At 29.8% G+C, this 26,275-nt stretch overlaps 1 protein-coding gene across 1 annotated transcript; it reads right to left on the reverse strand.

Moving 5' to 3' along the window:
* Positions 1-1,807: 1,807 nt before the first annotated feature.
* LOC111036461 lies at positions 1,808-14,182 on the reverse strand. Its single transcript, XM_022318486.1, has 4 exons — positions 13,251-14,182; positions 5,434-5,538; positions 4,325-4,850; positions 1,808-1,974 (listed from the first exon to the last, which is right to left on the reverse strand). The coding sequence occupies exons 1-3, from the start codon at positions 13,825-13,827 to the stop codon at positions 4,348-4,350; spliced, it is 1,185 nt and encodes a 394-aa protein (XP_022174178.1). The 5' UTR covers positions 13,828-14,182; the 3' UTR covers positions 1,808-1,974; positions 4,325-4,347.
* Between the last annotated feature and the right edge of the window lie 12,093 nt (positions 14,183-26,275).

Below are 26,275 nucleotides of genomic sequence, written 5' to 3' on the forward strand. Positions count from 1 at the left end.
TCTTTTGAGTTTCCTGTTTGGGTTACGGGCCATCCTGAAAGGTTTTAGTGGACAAAATTAGTGAATTTCAATTATTAGTTAACGAGCATAGATTATTTTATAGTTTATAGTGAAGTTAGGTGAGTTTGTCAACTCTTTGAATTTTCAATTCTATATGACCACGGATGCATTTTAAACACAATATGGTGATCTAGTAATCAGACATGGACAGATCGACGCAAATGCTCAAATTCTGTGAATATACCCTGAGATATAGACATATAATATTATACTTGCATTTGTTTGTGGTGTGTATTGGAATTACGAGATAGGGTTTTATAAAATAAAGCTGAATTGGAAGGTAATACCTGACTAAACTCGCATTTAAGTTGTGGCTTAAAAACATGCAGAAAAGAAAATCTGCGGTGTAAACATCGAACATGTATGGAGTTGTGGTGAAAAGAATGTATACGATGTACCTACGACCTACGTGTTTTTTTAAAACATTGAGAGCCTATTCTCAAAAAATTTGAAAATAAATGTTCACATCTAAAAATCCATTGAAATCTTCAATCACCGCTCAGAAGAGTTTATAATACCTTAAATATAATTTTGGTTTACGCATTAGTATAGTGTAGTTTTATTTCGTTATTTCCATATTCAGATATTTTAAAGGTTTTTCTATAAAATAAAATTGTTAAGTTTCCATTTCATAACACATACTAACATGTTATGTTTTGACATTAGTGAAACAACAATAAAAGTAAAATCAGAATTGAGCTAATGTTTACATAATTTTTGGAATCGTTCATCTAAACTGATATTTGGAATTTGAAAAGTCTTGTTCTATGTATGCACAGATTCGATTCAAGGTGGTTATTTAAAAATAAGTGGTAATATGGTTTTATGGTATATGAGAACAGCAGTGCAAATAGTTGAAAATTACGAATCGAAAAATGTCATGTAAGTATCTTAAAAAACTGACGAATGGTATAGAGATAGACATATTGCATTTTATATTCGAAGTATTTTTTTGTTTTATCTATATCTGTACCGTCGATGTCAACTTCATGGTACGCCGTATCTTTTTAAATCAATCACATTCACTTTATTTTCAAAGAAAAATATTATTATAAAATCACTTGTAATAAAACCTTACAACGCGTGTGACCTATAATAGCTATTTCTTATATAGAGTGCTATTCGGTTTGAAAGAATGTGACTGTCAAAAATCATGTCAAAATGTCAGATCAATTTTTTTTTGTGACACGAAACAAGAACTTAAGACCTAAACATTGGTATTGTCAAATTTCGATACTCTATGTCACTTCTATAATAGGTTCCACTTCCTCACTAATAATTTGTATTTTTTTAAGTATTTCCATGATATCGATTTCGTTGGTATAAAATGATTCCATTTTCACGAGTTTTCTTTTCACTGTTAGTCCACTTTCAATTAAATATATGTTTTATTCTTTCACAGAAAATCGAAAATCATGAATTATGTAATTATAGTATAAAATTTAATTATACAGTTTCGGTCATTGATAAATGACACCACCGATGAGCTATATAGGAACGCCTCATCACCGCACACAGATTGTCATATCTTTATGTATATAATTTTTGTATAACGTTTCATGCAGATAACTAATTCTTATGTGACAACCATTTGATGCATATTAAACAATATTTATTTGCAGAAATTTACGTCTGAATTATAGAGAAAGAAATATTTATTAGAACTTAATAAACAAATTCAAATACAAGTGAAAAAAAAAATATTGATAAATGTTATTGAAAAATACATAAATATAATGCGATTAAAATTTCAATATTTTGATAAAAGTATAAATGTCATATCGAAATTGGTATTTAAAATTAAATGTTATTTTACGTCAAGACAGCTGTGTATTGATTTTCCATTCCCTTGTATAAGTTGCAATTGAATGTACTATTTTTGAGATTTCACAGCATCTGAACCAAAACAGGAAGCTTTTTATGAAAAAAAAATAAAAAATATTTAGTCAATATAACGTATGCGGTGTACGACATACGTCAAATCTCATTATCATTTATATAACTAATAAAAAAAAATACTATTTTTGTAAACAATAAACACTGATGATCCTACCTATTACGAGGGACAATACATAGATATTATAATATTTTATTTCCAAACATTACAATGTTACGTAGTATTTTTAGGAGCATAGATGATGATTATTCTATTATCTATAGAATCATGACAACGACTTTTGTTGTGTGGACTGTAGACGTGTAACATTGCATATATTATTATAGGTATACAGTTTTAGTAAATATTTATGATTTCAAAATTTTTATAAGGCTCAAGAATTTTAAAACACTACCATTTTTACAAAACATCTAACATTTTATCATTTTTATCATAGGGATTTTTCAAATCTATTATTTTTTGAAAATGGTAACAAATAATAATAATGATTTAAGATTCGGAATACTTAACTAAAAATGCATGCAGTTAAAATTATCAGATATTATGAAAAATAGTTTATTAATATATTTTACTATTATACCTGCAATATGTGCATGACTGTAGAATATTTAAGATTAATATCATAATCAGAGCTTCATTATTATAACTGAATACATTTTGCACGTATTGGGTTTAATATACAGAGTACCATCTGCGAAATAATGACGACCGTTCTGTGGAATTTGGGATGTACTGCCCGAAAATTGAATAAATTATGAATTCCAAACTATACGGATATAAATATATGACATATAGACACGAGGAAGTAAATATTATACATTCACAAGTCCGAATTGACAAATGTGTAAACTCTAATACTCCATTCTCCAATATGATGAAAAGGTATTTTTTTTTCTTTAGGTTAGGTTAGGTTAGTAGGTAGGTTAGGTGGTAAACTTCCCTAAAATCATTCTACTTCTGAATTACTAATGACACGAAAAGTCCTCTCAATGAAATCTGCTACTAAATTACGCATATGCAAATTTTATCAAACCCAAAATAAAATACCGTGAGGTATAAGGTCGTCCATATATGTATAACCCAATAGCGCTTAGAAGAAATAGCAGGTCAACTTCGAACTCGAAAATAGAACAGTTTCACATAAATTTGCCTAAATCAACGTAGCACAATAATAATAAGTCTACATCAACTGAAAACTGTATAAAGTATAACAGTGGTTGCGGAGAAAAAGTTTTAGTTGTCACGGAAATTAAAAATCCTGCACACTCGCCAATAAAAATAAATCTTAGTTTTTGTCACTGTTTGCTCGGTCGCGGCGATCGGAAAACTACTTGTAGCGATTAGTTGTGGAAAATCACGCCCCGGATAGAAAACATATTAAAACTACGGTATTTTTGACATTTTTACAAGATTCCGATAACGAAATGATGAAAAATGGTGAATTCTCATATATTATTATGTATTGTTGTTTATAGCCGTATAATACATGTCATAATATATTAACCCAGTATTGTTATAATGTCAAAAAATTGTGCAGTCTTTAACAAAGGCACCTTCCCTACAATGTCCTGAACTCCTGACACCTCAAGAATTCGAGGTGGTCATAACATTAAATCATGAATACCTAACCTATATCTACACTTTATTGTCACCTATCGATACACAGGTAGATCAATGTAATAGTTTAGAAGACTTCACACTGCTCCGTGAACCACGATTTCCTGAAAAAAAATCAGTGCTGTGATTGGCTGAATCTAGCGGTTACTAAGCGGTACACTACAATATCGTGTTAGATTGCTACCACGTAGTGTACTTCATAAATACCAGAGAGTAGAATCAAATCATATGCATGGTATATTTTATACCAGTCACTACTAACCATATATTTATATCAATATAAACACGCTTAAATCACTCCATCTCATTAATAATTACCGCAAATCAAAAAATGATTATTTTAACAAAAATCATAGTTAACGTTATCACGGTATAGTGTGAAGTCGCCCTTAACCATAGACCTATACTACTAGACAAGTAAAGTGTATATAACAACAGGTGGCTGTAAAACATTTCTCAGTGATGTGTGTTGACGACCTACATAACAAAAATCTATGTATCTATATATCTTACGTACAACACAACACTACCATTTTACATTATATTACACATGAGTAACTCAGTAACCGAAAAACTCCCTCTATATTTTTTTGGCTTTTCATACACTCATTACTTGTCTAGTATAGTGTAAGCCCTATTCAATTATAATAGTCATACGTTTATATGGGCGTTTATAACCACAACCACTATCACACAATATCATACCGCGGTTATAGACTTCATAATATGCATAAAAATATTGTAACATACTACATCATCATCGCCGTCGTAAATCATTGGCCTGGTTTGGACTTGCTGAAGGACACCAGGACGCCGTTGATCGTGCAGCCGGGGTCCTGGTGGTCGGCCAATACACTGTCGACGGACTCGGTCCGCTCGAAGTAGACGCGTGCTGAATGGTACGGGTAGACGGAACCGGAAGGCCAGCTGTATCCGCCAGGAAACACTCGGACCCACAGCACTTTGCCGTAACGACTGAAAGCCGCGAACAGTTGGTCAGCCGTGATCGACTTTTCCACGCGGTCGACGTGCAGCAGATGTGTCGGACGGTCACCGTCGTCGTCATCATCGGTGGCCGCAGCCCGTGTCGACGATTGGTAGTCTGTCATCGGTTCCTCTAGGAACGCCTTCACCTTGTTCCTGTAGGTCATGTACTGCTCGCCGATCGACTCCTGATCGTCCGCATCCCCATCGGACGGTTCTTGTTCGTCGTCCGTGGACTGCGTCTCCAGAGGCGGTGGCGACATTGAGTCCGACCACATCTCAAATTCCCGAGCTTGGTTGAAAAAAAAAATTTTAAATTAAAACAACAGTTAGGAATCGGAACTCCCAAAAATCAGAAATCTATCGTTTTTATAAAATTGTAAGACACATCATAGCGTTTGATTCGTATTGTAGGTGTGTGCCATATAATATTCCATTGTACATTCGATTTGTCGACTGCTACAAAACAGAAAATGTATCGATTTGTCAAAATTTCTAAATTTTAAATCACAGTATTCATAATATAGATGCTTTAAAATAGGAAAGGGGTGAAAAAGAAGTCAGAACCCTTATCTCTGGCCACCTCAAAACTGCGTTATCTTTATCAATTTCTTCAACAAGTAGAAAAGACTTCTTCAAAATAATAAATAGTCGTTTTTTTTATTTATTCAAAATATAAGATTCAAAATATTGTACGATAGTGTGTGAGTTACCGACATATGGCACTTAATAACAATAATAATAATAATAATTGAAGAAAATGTAGTTGGTTATTATTTATAATATAGATACTCAAAACAGTCCTGATTTCCTAAGTGTATTGAAATGTATAGCTCATTTGATGTAACAAAAAAAATTTAAATGTAGCACTCTACCTTCTGCATTCAAAAGCCTCTTGTAACCTGCATATGTCTCCTGTTTAAGTTGTCCTGTTATTGGAGTTTTGTAATCGTTTCCTCCAAGTTCAGAATCAGAAAAACCTGTATAATCAATAAGTTTCATAAAAAATGAGTACTATTTAATTAGTGATTTCAGATATATTAGTTGATTAATTGTATAATTTTAATTTTTACTGCATATTTCTTATTGTTAAACAAATATAATGCATATATTTATACATATTATATATACATGTGAAATCGAGTTCTGTTTCTAATGGCTATCATCGAAAATATTATACAGGACCAATTTAAATAAAACTTATATGAATAAGTTTCTTAAGACTCGGAGGATGAATTTAGCTTCTTATTTCAACTCCTATAGGAATTTCGTTTTGACTCACAAAAGTCAAACATTTTTTTGTTTATCAAAAGAGTAGCATTCTCGAATTGTATCAAGTAACATAATAGTTTTTCAATTTTCACTTTTGTTAGTTTTATTTATTACTTCTAAGTTCTATTGAATATTACAGTAGATCATTTTTATTTTGATATTATAAAATATCAAAAATAAAATCCAGTTTTGGCCACTAATACAAGGAGTGAAGAGATTTTGTTATCATATAGAAATTTAAACCTAACCTGTGGCATAGGAAAATCCATAATTCTGGTGAACGAATTATCGTTGACAAGAATGACGAACATATTATTCTATATTACAGAAAACTATAGCCTAAAGGCTTATTATTTGGTTGAATTTTTAGGGGGACTAAAATAATCCAAAGTAAAGTGATCCACAGGATCTACGCCCCACACAGCTTCTCCCAAATACACACTAATATAGTACATTGCTAATAAAAATATGTGTATAAACTATAATTGAATGACAATAAATAATTATTATTATTGGTATTGATTATTGTATTATTATTAATTTAAAATAAAAACATTTAACGTTTTATGTGAAAAGCTAACTTAACAATAACAATTCAATACCTAGGTAATCACAACTTCATCGAAATCAAACCTCGCGTGATTTATGTAAACTCTAATCTGATTTTTTTCTCATTGTCATTATTTTATCTAACCATTTATCGTTTCCACTTGCAAACATATTATTGTATATTTGAATTCACAAACTCGCAACTATAAACCATATTTTGATGAACTATAATTATTTAAAGCCATTAATTGTTAACTAAATATATTATTTTATCAACAATCGAGAAATCCTTAATTAACCACGCTCCCCATGGTATCTTAAAGACGCTTCAATTATTGATAATGCAAACAATGCTCATGTTTCTATTGGAAATATGACTAAGATTCGACAGTATTGCCAGGCAATAAAATTACCTCATGAAGCACTAGGCCTTTGATGTGCTGGAGGAAAAGTTAAGTTGGACGAAATTGCTGAGCCACCAGAACCATTGAAAAGTCTTGTCGGTGGCACTCATCATAATTTTAAAGTTTTTCTCAATAATATACGAAAGTTTAATTCTGCTTTTAGGGCCTCATATAGTGAAATAGTGATAAGACACGGACATTTTATGCCTACATTCAAAGTTCAAGGTCAGCAATCATGAATAACAAAAATATTTTCAATCATATTTTATTAAAATCAAATACTCATAAACACAATATTACGTTAATTACTTTTAGTATCTAAAAATATTTGATATCAAATGGACATCGTTTTTATGTAAACACATAAAGTCAATATTACTAATCTCAAAGATATTGAATTTACGTCGATATTTAAACATTCGTTGAATCGATCTTCAGTTTTATGTCTATAAAAAAACATGTCCAAAATTAAGAAGTGGTAAATCATAAAAGAAATCATCGTAATCGTGTTCATAATGGTTTGGACGTTTTACCCATATTGTATATTTTAACTCAAGCAACGATAGAAAGAAAGATTACTTCATTTTAACCTGGGCGAAGTTAGGTGAAACAACTAGCTTATTAAAAAATACATACAAAATATATCAAATTAACAATTGTAATATTATAAATTAGTATTGCTATTCAGGCTGAAGTAGACTTATATTTCAATCTAATAAATGATAATCAACACTTTAGGTTGTCATTAGTATTATTGTATTAAATTAATTCCAAACACAAACAAGGTTATGTAAAATAATTATTGTTTAATTGATTTTTATCATTCAAACAATATTACTAAAATCTAAAATTCGGTCCGAGGGAAAAAAAATGTTCAAAAAGTCTAAATAATGTATATCTATGATATTGTATATCTTTGTCTATGTTATCAGACCCAATTGATTTTATTCGGTAAAAATATTGATATGTGAACTTGGCTCACAAAAAAAAAAACATATTATTTCGATCTTTTCATTTCTAATTAGTAATTATACCTTCCAAAATTTTTAAGAACCATTAAGTATTATCATGAGGAAGTGTTTCTCATTATCCTCTAAAAATGTTTTAGTTTTATTTTAATTTTCGAATTACAAAGTTTGACAAGTATCTGCAAATATCAACTTACTACGATGTATATTCATTTGCTGATATTTCTTTATTTTACATGGTTTATAAAATTCCTCTTTTTTTTTGGTTTTGATATTTTTAAATTTTATAGGTTTTGGTTTGTATTTCTTTATACTAGTCATAACGGAATATATATTTAGGTAACTTTAAAACTTGAATTAAAATGCATTATTTTCTGATTAATAGTAGTTAGTTCGTCTTTATGATATTTTATAGGTAAAAATTATCGGACAGAGTTTACAGACGACCTTTTTATTACCCGAGTTAACAGTAAAAGAGGTAATTGTGGGCTGAGTCTGTTTTTATTTTATTTTTTTTAGTGTAATAAAAAGAAAAAGGTTGGAATCCAATGGTCTAATCATTTGTATCTATAGTACTATAGACATAAAGACTATAGATAATGATATCGATAAGGATATATTTTATGAAAAAAAAAATTGTATCACCAGAATTTTTATGCATATCAAACAAAAGCTAATATTCATTTAAGTTTTTGACGATTTGAGTTAGGTCAAATTCGCATTTAAATATGAACTATCTAATAATATACATATTATTATACTTATTTTTATTTTCTTATAAAAATAAAAATATGTTATAATAATCAATACTCGTAAGTCGTAGTAGGTTTGTTATTCATTTGAATCAAAACTATGAACTGAGTTATTATTTATTTAGTGATCTCGTATAGTGATAAATTACCATATTACTAATTATTATTTACGGCATTAAATATTTTACACAGGTGTTTATACTTTTGGTATAATATTATAATCAACGTGAAATGTGTTTCGATATTGATTTATATTGAAATAAAAGTATAGATTTCCTAAATTATCTAATATATCGTCGCGAAAAAGGGATTAAGTGAAAATTAATATGATTTTATTTTGAATTTTAAAATGTTACTTCAGGGTTATTTTATTATTTCAAAAAGTAATTTTTGGATGTCTTAATTATGACATACCTACCAACCTGCAAGATGTTGTCAAGTGAAAAAAAAAACAAAAATTATTATGTTACATAAAATTAATACTAATAATAATTTTCACTTAATCCCTTTAGCATATTACCTTTTGATAATATATGTTTATTAGATACATCGGTGGTAATATCCACCGTTTTTGTAGTCTTATACCTTTTCACATTTAATCCTAGGTTGTTATTTAACTAAAAAAAATGTTATTAATACAGCATACTATAAGAACATTTGTTTATAGTTAAAAAAAAAGCTATAAAAAGCTTAAAAAACCTTAAAAAGCTATTATTCTTTATACTTTTACGTTAAGTTAGTTTTTTCTACATCCGTTCAACCAGTAAGTTAATCATTTTCTGCAATTAATCTACAAGTTCGCTAAAATATTACAATTTGTACATTTAAAATGCATCAAACACTAAGTTCAATATGAAAATAACAGAAGAGAATTTATAATCGAATGGGTACAACTGTACAAGAACAGATGAAAATATTTCAAAAATGAATGTAGCAATGTTATAAATATAAAATACGGAGAAAAATCGGAATGTTTTACAAAACAAACACTACTCGTCCACCCACTTATTTTAATAAATCGATAATAATTTACACAGATTATAAACAATTTGTTCACAAACAACAAATAACATTTTAAAAGTAAATCAACTCATGTAATATTCTCACGTCAAAGTAAAAAGTCATAAGTACATGGGTACTATTAAAACTCATGTACACTGTGCATAGCCATATTGCGAGTAAGCTTTATTATTATTTTATTTGGATATAAATATAATACAATACTACCATAATTATATTATTTTACACAAACAATTTTATAAGTTTAATACTATTATTATAACCAACTAATTATATTTATATTTAATTATTAATTAATTAAGTCAACCATGTTTATTATGGTGAAGTACATAATTGTTATTTGATTTGGCCAAAATTATAAAACATTACAAGTATGTACATAATAATCTTGTGTTGAGTTGTACATTAATTAGTTTTTAATTTTTATCTAGGATAATAAAATTATTATTTGTTATAAATTCTAATCAAAATTATAAACCTAAGTAACTATTAAATAGCTTTTACTTTGATCTACATCATGTATGTTTTTGACCAGTAAACCAGTAACAATGAAGTATTTAAGATGAATTGAAATCGTATTTTAGTCACTTTATACATTCGTCATGAATAATAGTATAATACCCATACACGTGACCCATCAAACTTTTTGATTAGAACCTTCAAACTTTCAAAATTAGTTTTCTCAAACCGAACAATTAAACTTATCGAAGGTTTCAAAATCAGACATGTGAAATAACGGTTGATAAATTTAATTTTCTCTAATATTATTGTAGGTAGGTAAATACATGTATTTTAAGTACCTAGGTACATACAGTTTTGATTTTAATTAGTACATATTATTCTAAATATTAGAATTATTATTATCAGACTTGTAATTTGTACTTCTACAAAGGTTTGAAGAAAAAAACGAAATCTTAGTGTGCACAGAATACAATTTTTTTGTGAGTTACAAATATTTGGACAATGAGTGTGTGATCTCTATAATTTGTTATACGGTAAATCAGTGTCCTCTAAGCTGGACATTCCTCCTCGAACAAAAATGTTTACAGTGGAAAAACGAAATGTGAACATGTAAATACATAAGAATTACTTGGACAAAGTATCTATATTTAAAATCAATTAGGTAATAGTTTTCAAATACTTTGTTTTTTTAATGAGATGGTTTTTCTGTTTTAAATTCAATCAAGTAAAAAATAAAAATTAGATGTTTGTACTTGGATCAGAAAATATAATCTACATAAAATTATTAAATATTGTATTTTTAATAGATTAAAAAAATGGTAAATGGTAAACGATAATGGTATGTCGTCATTTACAAAGCGTGTCAGGTGTCTAGTGCCCTGTAAAATATTTTTGCAGTAAACTGTTGATTCATAATAAATAAGAATAATCATTTTATACATAATTGGAAATAATTTATTCTAAAAAATAATTATTAATGAATTTCTTGGCTACTGCGTAATGTAAATATGATTACAATAATATACTCGCTTCGGTCGACGAAAGGAAAACCAAAATAGGTAATTAGGTTGACTTGACAAGAAAAAATAGATACGAGTTACACTAAATTATACGGTGTAAAATGCCCTATAATATAAGTATTATTATAGAGTCTATAAAAAAAATGTAAAACATGAAAATGCTATAGTAAATTTAGTTCTGTTTATAAGGCGAAACAGAATTTTATGAAAAAACACGAAAGTTTTTTTACCTATTAAATTTACCTATTAAATACTTTTTACCAAGGATACAAAGACGTTTTTTAAAATAGGTTTCTGTATCCTTTGAATGATTTTAAAAAATATGATTTATAAGAATGAACCGTATATAACCCTACCACAGACCGTAATATAAACTATTAGACCGACCTTGTCTATAGGGCTATCGAAGTAGAACTGGACAAGTTGCCGCCTGCCGGTCAAACATTATACAGCAAACAGCAGTGATATGTAGCCTATAATAGCATCAGCGTATAGATCATATCATTGTATTTATAGCCCCCATTGTTATACCTTTCAATTTTTATGTATACACAGAACACAGAAGATAGAACAGATTGATCATGACATAATAATAATTAATAATATAATTAAACATAATGTTAATGTATTATTTTAATTAGTATAGATAATCAAATGCAATTACAAAATATTAACTTTGGCAGCGAACAATATTGATAATAACTTACAGATACTACAATATTAATTATTATCGTGTTGTCGTAAGTCCCGCAAGACAAGCTCCCACTGTCTAGCTTTGACCACTTCGCACTGAGTATACAAAGGCCGGTCTACGGCATAATCGCTTAATATATACAAAGTACGTACTTGATGAATCGTGATGTCAGATTATTAGCATCAAGTTATAATTTTCCGGTCAACCTTCAGTAGAGTACCTAATCTGTCACACATGAAAAAATGTTCCTTGATTTATCTAAAAATATCGTTGACATTCATTTGTTTTCAAAGAGATATAAATAATATTACATATAAATATTTTTAAATCACATTCTTTTTTGTATATATCTCATATAGTTACACATAAATAGAGGCTATGCTGCCTATACAGATAAAATACCAACTCAAAACAATATTAAAACACAGTCTGATTTTGACGATGGAGCAATAGTCAACCTCAAGCGACCTATTCGACATTATAATGAACCCACGTACTTATGGTGATGGATATAATAATAATATAGTAATAATATAGTAATACCACAGATGATACAATAATGAACAGGTGGGCTATTCAAATGTCGAGTATTTAATCTTATGTGCAGGAGGAAATTTTCGATCAATTAAAATAATATACCAAATGCTTGGAAGTTGGAAAAGAAAAAACATTTTATTTATTATCTATGTTGCTAAAAAGAGAAGCATCCCAAGAGTATGGATACAATCATTATATATTCTTCCATGAAAACGACATCAACGATCTTCATTGCCTACAAATAACGCACAATTACTATGATACTTATCTATGGATTTATTATTTTAGTAGCCGTTTTTCATAACTGTTTTATTTTCATCCGTCGTCACCGTATGACTCGATATTATTAGGACTAGTAATAAATACCATCCCTTTGAGCCTCGGAGGGATCTAACTACCTATTATACACCTACCCACGGTTATCTACTATTGTACCCACCCACGTCTTACATGTACAATATTCCACATAATAATAATTGTGTTTATAGGATCAGCGCGGTGACAATAATGATATTATGAACGCCGTGAACACGATAATAACACACTGTGGTAGACATTAGGCAATGGTATTAATTACAAAAATAATAAGTATATAAATAATAATAATAATAATAATAATAATAATAATAATAATAATAATAATAATATGATATTTCTGCTGCACCTACTGTAGTCGCGCGTAACCTGGTTACCTCGTCACTATCATAACAATAAAAAAAAAAACTATTTTGGCTATATTGCTCTACAAAAAAAAAAAATGAACTTTCTTACGATAATTAAAAAATAAATTCCTAACGAAATCAATAACTGTTTTTATAATTCACGAGCTTACTATTGTTGGTTACCTATCAATCGGTGAGCTAAAATTGAACGCGTTGCTATCTAAACTGAAAATGTTTTTTTAGCGACCGATTTGCTTTAGAATCTATCGCCATGACACCGACATCATATTATATAATTACAAGTAAAATTATTAATTAAATTATTCCAATTCGATGTATTATTATATTATTACCACTGAGGTCGGAGTCCATCCGACGACGCTGACGGTGCTGCGGTTGGTGCCCCTGTAACAGCGGTTGGACCGCGGCCACCAGCGTCTTGACGAGGGTGATGACGATCTTGAACCGGTGGCCGTGGACCGCGGCCCTCAGACACCGGACACGGAACGTCTGGACGAACGGCAGCGGCGCCGACGACCCGCGCGCCGTATCGGCCCATTCGGCGCGCACAAACACCGCCAGGTACGGGTCGTCGAATTCGTCGTTGTCGCTGTCGTCGCTGTCGCCGCGGCCAAAGTTCCTCGTCGCCTGGCCACCGTCGCCGACGTCGATCTGCGCGTCCACCGACACTACGCTGACGAAACGGCGGCCGGCGCTGTACGTCCGCAGAAACCGGCGCAACTCCCTGACGATGTCGGCCCGACCGACGGCCGGCCGACCGTTCAACGAGTCCATCGAGTAGTACCGCGAACGCTGGGTGAACATGTCGACCACCGATTCGGCGGACGCGTTCAGTCGGCCGTAGTAGTCGGCGGCGAACGATTTGCCGGCGTCCTGAGCGGCCACGTAATCCGACGGCAGTGCAAACATGTCGGTATCGGTACGATATTATTATTATTACGACGACCTCGATGCCGACGACGAAGGATATTTGATTATGGTTATGACTTATGAGTGACGACGGTGGCCGGATGCAATTATTATGATATATACCTCTTCGACTTCCGGACGGTCGCGTAGCTGTGCGAAAGCGTAAACTGAAGTTGACGGGTCGCCGCGGAGTGACGTGCTGGTGATGCTCGGCAGTGTAGACATTAAATCAACGGATATAGTACGATTGATGCGTTGTGATAATGTCTTACTCTATGGATAATACGTTCACCGGTCAACGTGTAACATCAAAACAGTGAAGGGTTGCCAACCGATGAATAAATAATCGTGGCCGGTGGACGTGTCTTGGGATTCGTCGGCTGAATCGATTCCAATCTATGGGCCGTTCATCGTGATCGCAAACGAAACTAAATTGAAAAATTATTTCATTCGTTGTCGAACAATTATCTACATGAGATTAAAAATCATGTGTTATTGAGTCAAAAGTTTCCTTTATTATCCCGAAAATAAAATGTCACTCAAATACTTAAATATTACTGTGTGACATAATATTATGTCAAGGGTGGATCCAAAGGGGAGTACTGGGGACAAGCTCCCCAATCACAAAAAAAAATATAACATCATTTTTCATTAATTATTAAAAATCAGCAAGCATCGCGTAAAAATATTTTTAATTTAAGTGCCCTCTCCGTTCAGTAACTACAGACATTTTTTTTTATATATAAACTGCCTCCGTGACCTGGGTTATTCTTAGCTTAATTACAATTATTAATTAATCATTTTACAATTTTACGATTTAAAGAAAACAATGAACATGTATAACCTAACAGTGAGAATGATACACATAAATACTCAATACAATGATGAATATCCAATACATAAATGTATTCCCCTATAGATATAAACATACTTTACCACAATATAATATTATTATTATAAGTATAGACTTGAAGTTACCTATGTTTACTTGGTACATATAATTTTAAATAATATAACTGTCACACTATATTTTATTCGTGTCCAAATTTCCCATGAGTATTCAACGAATGTTTAAGCTTGAATAAGTTGTTTTCGGCCCTAAGACCATTCAGTTAGGTATTTCACCACGTTAGGCCACATAACGTTTTGTTGTAAAATAACTTGAGTTTAAAATTATTTACGTTGTAGAAACCAAACATTTTATATTACCACTTTTAGCATACTCCGTTCATTATTTGCATACCAACATCAGCGTGGTCTACTTATTAGTGTGAGTAAATCCAGTCATTTCAGTTTTTATTAAATATCAATATATATGTAATATAGGTATTACAGGTGTAATTTTGAACACAATATATTCTACAAATACCTAAACCGACTTTTGTGTTTGTTTATTTCAACAAGTGTTACTTTAAAATAATTTACTGTTTATATTGTACTATTACTTGGAATATATTATAGGCAGTTGAGGATTTTCCTTTAGTTGGAAACTATTGTTTTTATTTAGTAGTTATTTGCTATGTTTCACAAAAACACGAAATTCCTATACCCTCCAGTGTATGTACCATACTGCGTAGTGATCAGTTTTCGTCTGCGGCAAAACACCAGTTCGTCACGCACACCGGCCCTATCCTCGGCATGAATACCGCTTGTAGTGGAGCCACGCCCTTCTGCACAAGTCGGCTTTTGAATTCGTTGCTGTCCCAAATAAAGTACATCAAGCAATATTATTTCTGTTTCAGTTCTAACTAACAACAGATATTTTATTTTACGAATAAATACATTTTTCTTTTTTCAGTAGGTAACTGATTCATTATCATTCCTCAATGTTTTTGTTATAAAGAAAGAGCAATTAATAAAGAGTTACCAACTATTATTTATGCGGCTTAATGAGTGATTGTATCCGCTAATAATATATTTAAAACATAATAATATGTATTGTAATTATCATTGGAAGTTGGCAATATATATTGTGTACATTGCACATCCACTCTATTATGTTAAGAGCTCGGGAATCAATGAATCTCGATAGACGATATTGATTTTTTCACTCAATGTGTCAGAGTGTTAAGATATTCGTCAGATGTGTCATCGTCGTTAAAATATTTATTAATGTCGGCGCACGAATCTACACTGCGGATGCAGCAGGTACCTATAATAACGATCGTACCCAAATCCATCCAGACGACTGATGATAACACAATAATGCCATAAGTGTAGAACAAACACCCACCGTTTCGAATGTCGGTTAAACCCAGACGTTAGTGCGTAACATGATTAGAGCTTAATGTATTTATGTATTATTGTTCTCATTTAGGTGTATATACCTATGTAGAAGGTGTTTATCGTTATAATACAAAAGGTTAGGTGTTGCACTTACGGTAGGTATACCACCTCACAAAATAATATTCCGCTGCAGGATTGTATAACATTAACGAACTTGTCGCGACGTCGAGTTCAAGTAGGTGGAAATTAATTTTTGAGTAGTTACCTACCTACCTACATGTATTATACCAACTACAACTTGTATGAGCAAACGCGCTTTGAAATATGTCGAAGGGTACAACACGTGCACTTAATAATAAACCATAGGCTGCGAAAAAATATCAATATATTTTAGATTTGATAGATGAAAAGCCAGTAGATAATAAAGGTAGAATAACGTGCAGGCGCAGTATTATAATATTGCATATTTCGTTTGAGTATTATGTACCCATGTATAATTATTATTATTTATTATTATTCGAAAAATTGTGAAAATGAGTACAAATATTAGCGGTTAGCACATTTTTTTATTCAATTAAACATTGCAAACCTTTACACTGCATGTTTAGACCAGTTGCAAACATTTATATTCAAGATAATAATTTCAAAAAGTTTGAACCAACAACTATTTGTACAGGACAATTATTATCATTATTTAGAAATAATAATCTATTATAGTTACATTTTATTATGATATGCGTTGTTGGGTGGCTTTAGAAAATTCTAGGAAAACTTTGTTAAAAAAAATCACACAATTAATTTTATAATATTTTAAATACTATAACACATGGTGTTGACATATTACTTAACGTTATGTATATTACCGAGGATTATCACTGAATAATAGTTTATAAGCCAATGGCACATATTATAATATGCGTGTTTTGGTTCGTAACCCTAAATTTGAGAGTCTGATTAGTCCGGTATGCGGTATTATTATATCATTTGGAGTTTCCTATCCAAACGTTTACATAAATCAAATTTCCTTATTGTTGTGGCACAAGTGTGTCCGTCAAGAATACTTAGCTTTAACTTATAGATTACTTTGTACAATATGGCTACCATATTATACATAGGTACACATATTACGGGAGTATTAAACTCAGAATGGACCAATAACACATTCCTGAAATTATTTAGTAATTATAAATGTAGGTAATTACAATATTGCCAAGCAATACGATTTTGTCTACTAATGATTTTTGGTATAACAACTTATCTAATCATAATTGGATATTTGTACCTAGGCGAAAAAGTGGAGAAATTATTCTAAATCCCACAAAAAGTATGACTAAATATTATTCACAATTCACCCAAGACTTAAGGGTATTAGAAAGAAATTAAAACCGTCCACTGTTCATGGTGACCTGCCTAACTGTAATATCTACAGAAGTTAATATATGTTATTAATTATTATATATATACATATAAACATTGTGATGTTTTAAGCACACTCATAATATTTTTATTCTTAAATTATCAATTCATTAATATATAGATTTTTGGAATTTTTAAATACACTTGAAGACCATTTTTCCAATCATTGAAAAGTTTGCTCCACTTATGGATGATCCTGAAACAGTAGAAATTGCAGTTTTTCAAATATTAACCTAACTTTTTAATTTTTAATTATTAAGACGATATTTTTTTGAGAATTTTTATGTATCTAAATCAAAATTCAAGCTAGTAGTTTTTGAGTTATGTAACTTTATGTTAAGGATAATATGTCTATGGTAATGCGTAAAGTAGACAAGGGGCTAAGACGATTTGAAAAAAATTAGAAAAAACGGTTGATTTATCAATATAAATAATTGTGTAAACATGATCTAAGTATAATAAATACTACATTTAACATTACATATAGTTTCTATTTTTATAAAATCAATTTTAAGGATTATTATCATTAGTGTAAGCATTTTAATAACTCAGAAAGCACTTAATAGAATTCCGATTTAGATACATCAACATTTTCAAAAAATCATCTGCTAAATAATTTTCAGTAAAAAAATACTAGAGACCTCATATGAAAAATAGAAGTTTGTAGCCCCACAAGATACTCCTTAATAGTAGTGCAAAAAATATCAGAAATTTGAAAATTCTACTTAAAGGTTTACTTAAAAACACTAAAATCCAGGATTTGAATAAATGCACAATTATTAAAGGCATGCTTTAAAAATCACCCTGTATGGCTGTATATTATTTTGTATTGTTCAGTTCTCTATTGAAAATTATTCAGTTTTCATCCAAAATTATAATTGATTACGTACACATAATACAGTATGGACAATTAATCATTTCACCGTATAATTAGATACCTTCCTAAAACAAATTTGTTTTAAAAACCTCGCGTTGCACAATATCACTGTGAATAATTGCTTATAGAATGTTTACATATGTAAATGATACGTAGTAGGTAAACACTAAAAACGATATATTTATGTCCTACACATAAGTTGTTTGTTTTTCTACATATAAATCGTTTGTTTTTATTTTAGCGTATTACACCGATGACCACTGTTGTACAAATGTGGACTATTACTCGGGAAAGGGGTTTTCAATGAAACAAGGTGCAAAGTATAAGACATTTCGCAGGCAACAGCTGCACATATTATTATCACATAATATTATAATACCTATTCACGCCCTACCAATAACAGTGCACTTTATATACCTATGCATAACGAGGGGAAAAAATTGTCCGTATGAGGTGTTTTATTGGCTAGTTTAAATTTTACGTCTGTCGATAAAACATTTACCCCACAGATATACCTATACTTGGCTTCGACCGAAGAACGGTTGTGTGCGTCTCGGTTTCGCCATTAACAAGTCGGAAATGCAAACAAACTTTGGTTGTGGTGGACCATTTATCTTGAGATTAAATTAATTGCTTCGTTTCTAATACAAAATAATCCATCAAAGTGCATTATTAATACTATAATAGTTTGAACAGCACGTATACAAACTGTATATCGTTAAATATTAATTAAAAACGATAAATCAAACTTTTACATATAGAAGCGTACATTTTGTATTGTTAGGTTATATGTTAAAATAAAACACTGTTGTAATTATTGTAATTTTTAATTAGTAAAATTCCGTATTACTTGTGAGTTTGAATTAACTAAACAATATATAACAATAAAAAATATGGGCATCTACTTGAAGTTTGTATTATTTTATTATTAAAACTGTTATAGTAGACACTTGAATGGTTGGTTAAAAATAGTATCCATGTTCCATATTATTATAATCCAGCAAGTTTAAAACCATATACTTAAGTTTGTTTTCTTTATTTTTTTAAAAATCAACAAAAAAAGAACCATTATATCATATCAACTCGAGATTTTACTGTCGTGTTATAAATTATAATAACTTATTTTCGAGGATTTGGGAAATTAATTTTTTTTATTAGTATTGAGCATTAACTTAAAAAGTAATTGTAAGTTCTTTGAGTTGCGAAATAGCTAAGAAGCTTGAGATTATCATAAAAAAAAAAAACGTTAAAACAAAAGTTTGAACTTAAGTGTTTTATAAAGAAAATTCGGGTTTTTATTCAAAAAACATACAACGAAAAAGGTTTCGTAAATATTGGTTGGATTATAAAGTAATTGTCGAACACCTCTACCACAAAAATATAAACGTAAATATTTTTTATTCCAAGTGCTTAAGATTTATTTTCATCGTGTAGGTATAGATTAATTAAAATCGAATTAAACGTAACGGTAAATATTCGTTCAGAGGTTTTCGGTTATTTTATTTTTATTTTTATTTAATACTTCAGTGTAAAAGCGTCTAATCATGAATTATAAATAAACATTTGTCGTGATTCATGTTGGGAAACACGATTTGCAAATACCCACACATTTTGTTTGACTTGTTAAATTATTGCGAAAAACGTAAAGTGTACAGTATTTTGGAAAACAATTATGTTTTATTACAACGGTCAGAGAAAACATCGAATAGTTCCGACGTCAATTAAAACCAAAAATAAATCTATTCAGTTTATTACACTTTAACTACTTGTAGTAGACAATATAGTTATTAACCTAATGACGACAATATTATGTGTACGCTAAAACGTCAAACATCTATAATATTGTACTATACTGTTATTAGTTATAGTTTCGCTTTTAATTTCATTGTAGGTTAAACCTCTCAAAAATAGACAACCATTATACTTACCCAAAATAATATAATATTATCATGATGACAATGTAATATTATTCTTAAAGAAATGTCTGTGCTAGAGTGGAAAGGCCTCGAGCCAAGATCTCGAGCCTCTGTGCAGGTACAGGTACAATTAATGAGAATAAACGAAATGTCAAGTGCGTCGGCAGTCGCATATTGATATTTCCGATTACCCGTCCCTCGTGTATACATAAAATATGTATCTTACTTCTTAAATTCACGAGTGGCGTTTGCAAGTTTTAAATTTTAATTAACGGCACTAACGTGGTTCTTTGTGTACCTGCCTATACCGTATGGGACGACTGCGATACGAAATAATGTTATTATGATGGCGTAACTCCACGGAAATTAAAAGTAATTTAAAATAGTTTTGTTAGGTGGTAAAAATGTCGAACTACGTTTAAAACGCCTAAATGTATGTGTGTGTGTCACTGTATACAGAGGGTAGATATGAACGCAACTATACTATTAGGAAGAACTTGAGAGTCAAGTCATATATTATGTACAATATGTCTTAAGATATATTATGCTGCCTTACAGAGTGAGTATACGTTTTTACCTATTGCAGATTTTATAATATATTGATCTGAAGTCACGATGCAGATGGGTCCCATAATTTCCTCTGCGTGCAAGTCGTAAACCACCTGCAGCATAGGATAATATCAGTATTTATCATAATATTATATAGTATAAGAAAGGGCGAGAAATCTAAATTCGTAAAAATAAATGTAATATCAGTGAAATTCACAGTATGTTAATTATAAGTAGCAATCGATTTTATATGCTTTTTAATAGACACCGGATTAGTCAATAAAAAATCATTGAAAATTTATTTTATTTATCAAATTCCTTGATAAATTGAATACAATTTTTTTTCCTACTATATTCACTATAGATACGTCACAATTTTTGTATTCAACTGCAGAGCTTTTCTTTGAATCACTTTTGGAATGCATTGATTTATCGCCCATTTCACTCGTGTGGTAGCACTATATTTTTATATTGATATTTTGGATTATTTTACGTGTGGAGCCTCCACGCGGGGGTTCTATAATTAAGGGTTAGTGTTTACAACCCTCACCCTATATGATGGCCATAGTTTACTTGAAATTTCGATAGATATATACGAGCCTCCAACATATTGCATCTACGGGTATTAACGGTTATACTTAAGGAGTGAAACATGGTAAGAAAACGTGTTCCTTTTTTAAACCCTTAATTTACATTTAATATATGCACAAAAAAATCTCTAGCAAAATATTGATCATAAAAATTGGTTTTTTCCAAAGTGTATTACTGTTTGTATATAAATAAATTATTATTAAGTTAATATTAATTAAGATAGGCATTTAATTAAATATATTCTCCAGAAGTTCGGCTATTCAATTAATTGTTAATTATAATCTAACTTCACGAAATCAAAATCAAAATAATATGTTTCGTTGAAATGTGATTCAATATAGATTGATCGGATATCGGAAGTGAAGTAACGTTTGATGAATTATATTTCCAATTGCATGTAATGGAAAACAAATTATCATACTAAACTTATTTTCAAATAACATAATTATAAATAACACCGATCTACCTCTCCCTCTAAATTATACATTTTAATTTAACCAAACCCAAGAGAAATAATCGAGGTACATGCTCATTATATTACGATGTGAGGCCGCAAAATTAAATTTCGTAACTAGCAGGTAAAAAGTCATTGATACAAGTATAAAAACATTATTTCATTTTATTTTAAATGTTTTACCCCATCGTGTTACAATCATACGGAAAATAGCTATAAGAAGATTAGAGGTAAAAGGTAAAGAATTTGGCCGAAGGATTACAGTCACTTGCCAAATCAACGTCAACGTGCTTTTTATAAGTCTCGGTAGGATAGCAGGCTGGTTCATTTTTTATCACCACGCTGGCGCGGCTTAACGTACAAAAGTTTAAAATATATTATGTTAAAAAAACGCATTAATTTCGATATTAAAATAATTTTGTGTTTCTCGTTCAATATAATAGATTTTTTATTTTACCCCCGTAATAAAATATGAAATATATTTTTTTCTTTTTTGAAACATTAATTAAAATTAATTAAAATATAGATACAAAATTACAGTGATCCACAACTATTTACCCACACTAAGACATATTCCATTTGAACCGATACTTGAATTATTTTTTCTAAAAACAATTAATATAATAATATTATGTTTAATTTTTTAAATCTGCAATCATTTTTCAACTGTTTGGATGAATTTTATTTTATTTTTCAATAAAACATTAACGTTAAAATATAGATACAAAATAACAGAAATTCATCACCATATTTTACCCACGCTAAGACATGTTCCATTTTAACCGATATTTGAAGTATTTGTTTACGAAAAATCATCCGAATTTATCAACTTATTGATTGGTTATAATGACTAATAAGTTTATGCACGTCGGTGGGTCACATTGCATACATTGTGTGGGCACTGTTTACGGGTGAGCATAATAATATTATTATTGGTGTGACGACGTCCATTTAAGAAACTCCGTTAACGACATTGAAAAAAAAAACCACTTGAGGGTTTCGGTATTTTATTACTCCGCTGATTTTAGCGCCATTGTTGTCGTCGTTCATCACGCTCACGTATACCAGCAACTATACACAATTTTTATTTGTATTCCCTCTTTGTATACAGATTTGTTTTCAGTGGCTATAGGTATATAAATCACTAAGTATTATTTCGAAAACAAATCTTCTACATAAAACATTTCCATCGCCGTAATTACAACCTGCTATTCAAACGAATCCCAGGGAGAATTGACTTACGGCAGAGAGATTTGAGCAATTAGCATACGGTTTAGAAAATAAACGACGAAATGAGTGATTGGAGTTTCATCAATACAAATATTATTCAATATTATAATATAATTCAACAGCAAAAATAAGTAGTAATCGTTTAGTTGAAATACGTTTTTACAATAATGTAAAAATGATAATAACATTATGTACCTATTGCATATTATTTGCTTGTGTTCTAATTGGTCCAGAAATTAATTGTCGATAGTAATATATTATGATTGATAAATATTATAAACGATATTATGTCGATATAAACGATACATTTAATAGCTCATACTAAATTTATAATAGACACAAATAGGTCAAGTATATTATGGTCGCATTCAAACCACGTACCTGCGGGTGTATATTATGTGTAATATAATCAAATACTAGGTATTAATTTAACACTTTTGTTATATAAGTATTATGCACAGTACGTCAATACCTAATCGTTTTCGTTTCTATTACGCCGTTTCAAATACAAGTCAATCAACAACTTATATTAATTCTGGTCGAGTGGCACTGGTGGAAGTGAGTAGAGACAAAGGAAAACGCATGTGTAACTGACAGTTGTACACAAATACGCATTGGTGAAAAACAATTGGAAAATCCAAAAGAATTTCAATCGTTGTTTTAGTGTACAAAAAATAACACACATCAACACAAATACCTACACAAAAAATATAGGTATAGGTGATTTTAATCTTAGTCGATTCAGACGATTTGTATAACCAAATATTTTACTACTTTTATAATAGGTACTGATTTTCTTGATGTTATAATTTCTGAGATAAATGTTTTTATTAACAGTTTATGCTTGGAACTAAAATATTTTATTTATGTCGTATAAATTAAAAAATTAAAAGAGGCATGGAGTAGAATTTTTCAACTTTAAATTTATGCTGATAAAATTACTATGAGTATTGAAAACTGAACAGCCTATTAAACATAACCACTATATATGTAGGTAAAACTGAAACATATTATGTAAATTATAGATGTAATTAGTGCGTGAAAAAATATTGACTATACATTTTATAAAAGGGTTCTAGATGGACGTATAAATAGGGGATATTAATAATTTATACAAATTGTAACATTCAAACATTTACCTTGAGAGTTATGACTTAAGTGAAAATTGATTTATTTGAAAAATATTTCTTCAACAGTCGAGAACTAACATTACCGTTTTTTACATTTTTTTCAAACACTTAACTACTCAAAAAATTTAAGTCACCGTTAAATACTATCTGTATTCAATTTTATATTTATGGAAGTTGTGATTAATGAGAATGTTTGTTTTACTGATTTGAATTATTTGAAAAAAAACATGTCACATTATTGTAGAACCATTGGATTGTTCGCATTATTTGTATTTAACTATATAAGTTATCATTTTTACAACCAATCTATTATAGTTTATTTATTATCAATCTATCGTTATATTCTATTTAATACATATTTATTTCAAACAACGTTTTAGGTTTTAAAATTAAATTTGTAAATAATGATAATTTATTAGTCTGTAGGACTACCACATTTTGTTTATTAAAATATATTTTATAAGTTTTATTATTCTTATGAATATTTTAAAACTGTATTAAAAATAAGTTTGGGATTTATCCACTCAACAATCTTCAAACTTGATAATTTTTCGTTTTCTATACATTTTTTAAATAGTTACCTTTTATACTTAAATAACCTAGTTAAATTAATAATAAAATTATTTATAAATATTATGTGAATACTACATTTAAATTGCACTTCTTCGCTCTTTTTCATCTCCAATCATATTCTTGTACTGTCATCTTCATCTAAAGTTTTAAAATAATTGAAAAACTTCAGAAGAAGTTGATTGGCGTTAAATTAATTAAAGAACGACTAGGTATTTTTATCTAAATAATTGTATGTATTATTTTACACTGATTAATCAACTATTCAGATTATTTTATCAGTGATCGAAAAATATTTATTTCACTATAAAAATTAAATCTTTTCAAAGTACGATATTTGAAAATTGAAAATAATAATTTACTATTATATGTCATACATGTTTAATCACAGATAAACCCCCAATAAGAGAGTTTAATTATTTATGTTACTAAGTATATTATTATTAATGCTTTCAGTACTTGTTTTATATTGTAACTAACGAAACTCAAACGATGATTGTGTTCATTTTAATTTTAAACTGGTCGGCTATATCCTAAGTATACTACATATTTTATGAATACGAATAGGTATGGATTTTGTCTATTACTACAATATCTATGTCCTATGCAGATTCGATCGTACAAAAATCGCCAATCGGTGTTAAAATTGTTGCGACATAAATGTCGAAACGGTTGTATTTATGCCACAATCATATTGTTATTGAAATGGTACATATATATTCTGTACTTAAAGTTCAACAAAATGCCCTTTAATCGACATGCATTTCACTGACTTAAGCGATTCAGCGTGTACGTTACTGTAGTATTAAAGGCTCTATGTCTGAGTGGTGCGTGGGAGATCAATTCTCTAAAAGTAATTAATCTAACCAGATCAATAACATATTTTCAGCTTTAGTGAGCTTTGGTTACTCAATAATTGTAGAGTTTTTATAATCAATTAATAATAATTGCACATTATCCCTGTCTTAGGGTTCATTAAACGTACCTTCTGTGATTTTCATGTTCCCCTGTGTTTAAAAGTATTGCACTGTGCACTTGTAAAAATACCACTTGCATTTGGTAAGATATCATTATGGAATCCTAATCAAATGTATTTGATTAATAAGCTAGACAATTTTCAGATAAGTCTCTTACGTTTTTATGACTTTAAACCCAAATTTTTATCCAACGATACTTTTTGATTTTCACTTTTTACTGTGCCCTTAGCTCTTGAGGTGTTACTATTTATTGATTTATAGCAATAAATAATCTATTATTTTTATTATTACTTAACACAGGAAACCAACGATTTCCAAGTTAACCAATTTTATTTTTTTAAATAAATGCAATGTTGACGATATTAAAAATATTTATATATATATTTACGTAAAATACGTTGAGCATATTTTAATTGATAGCATAATATAACTAAATATTCGAAAACACTAATTTATTTAATGATTTATAGGTAAATGGTTTGGAAATAATGGGATTTAGCATACTAAACATA

The sequence above is a fragment of the Myzus persicae genome, unplaced genomic scaffold (genome assembly GCF_001856785.1).
Source record: "Myzus persicae strain clone G006 unplaced genomic scaffold, MPER_G0061.0, whole genome shotgun sequence".
Lineage (NCBI taxonomy): Eukaryota > Metazoa > Arthropoda > Insecta > Hemiptera > Aphididae > Myzus > Myzus persicae.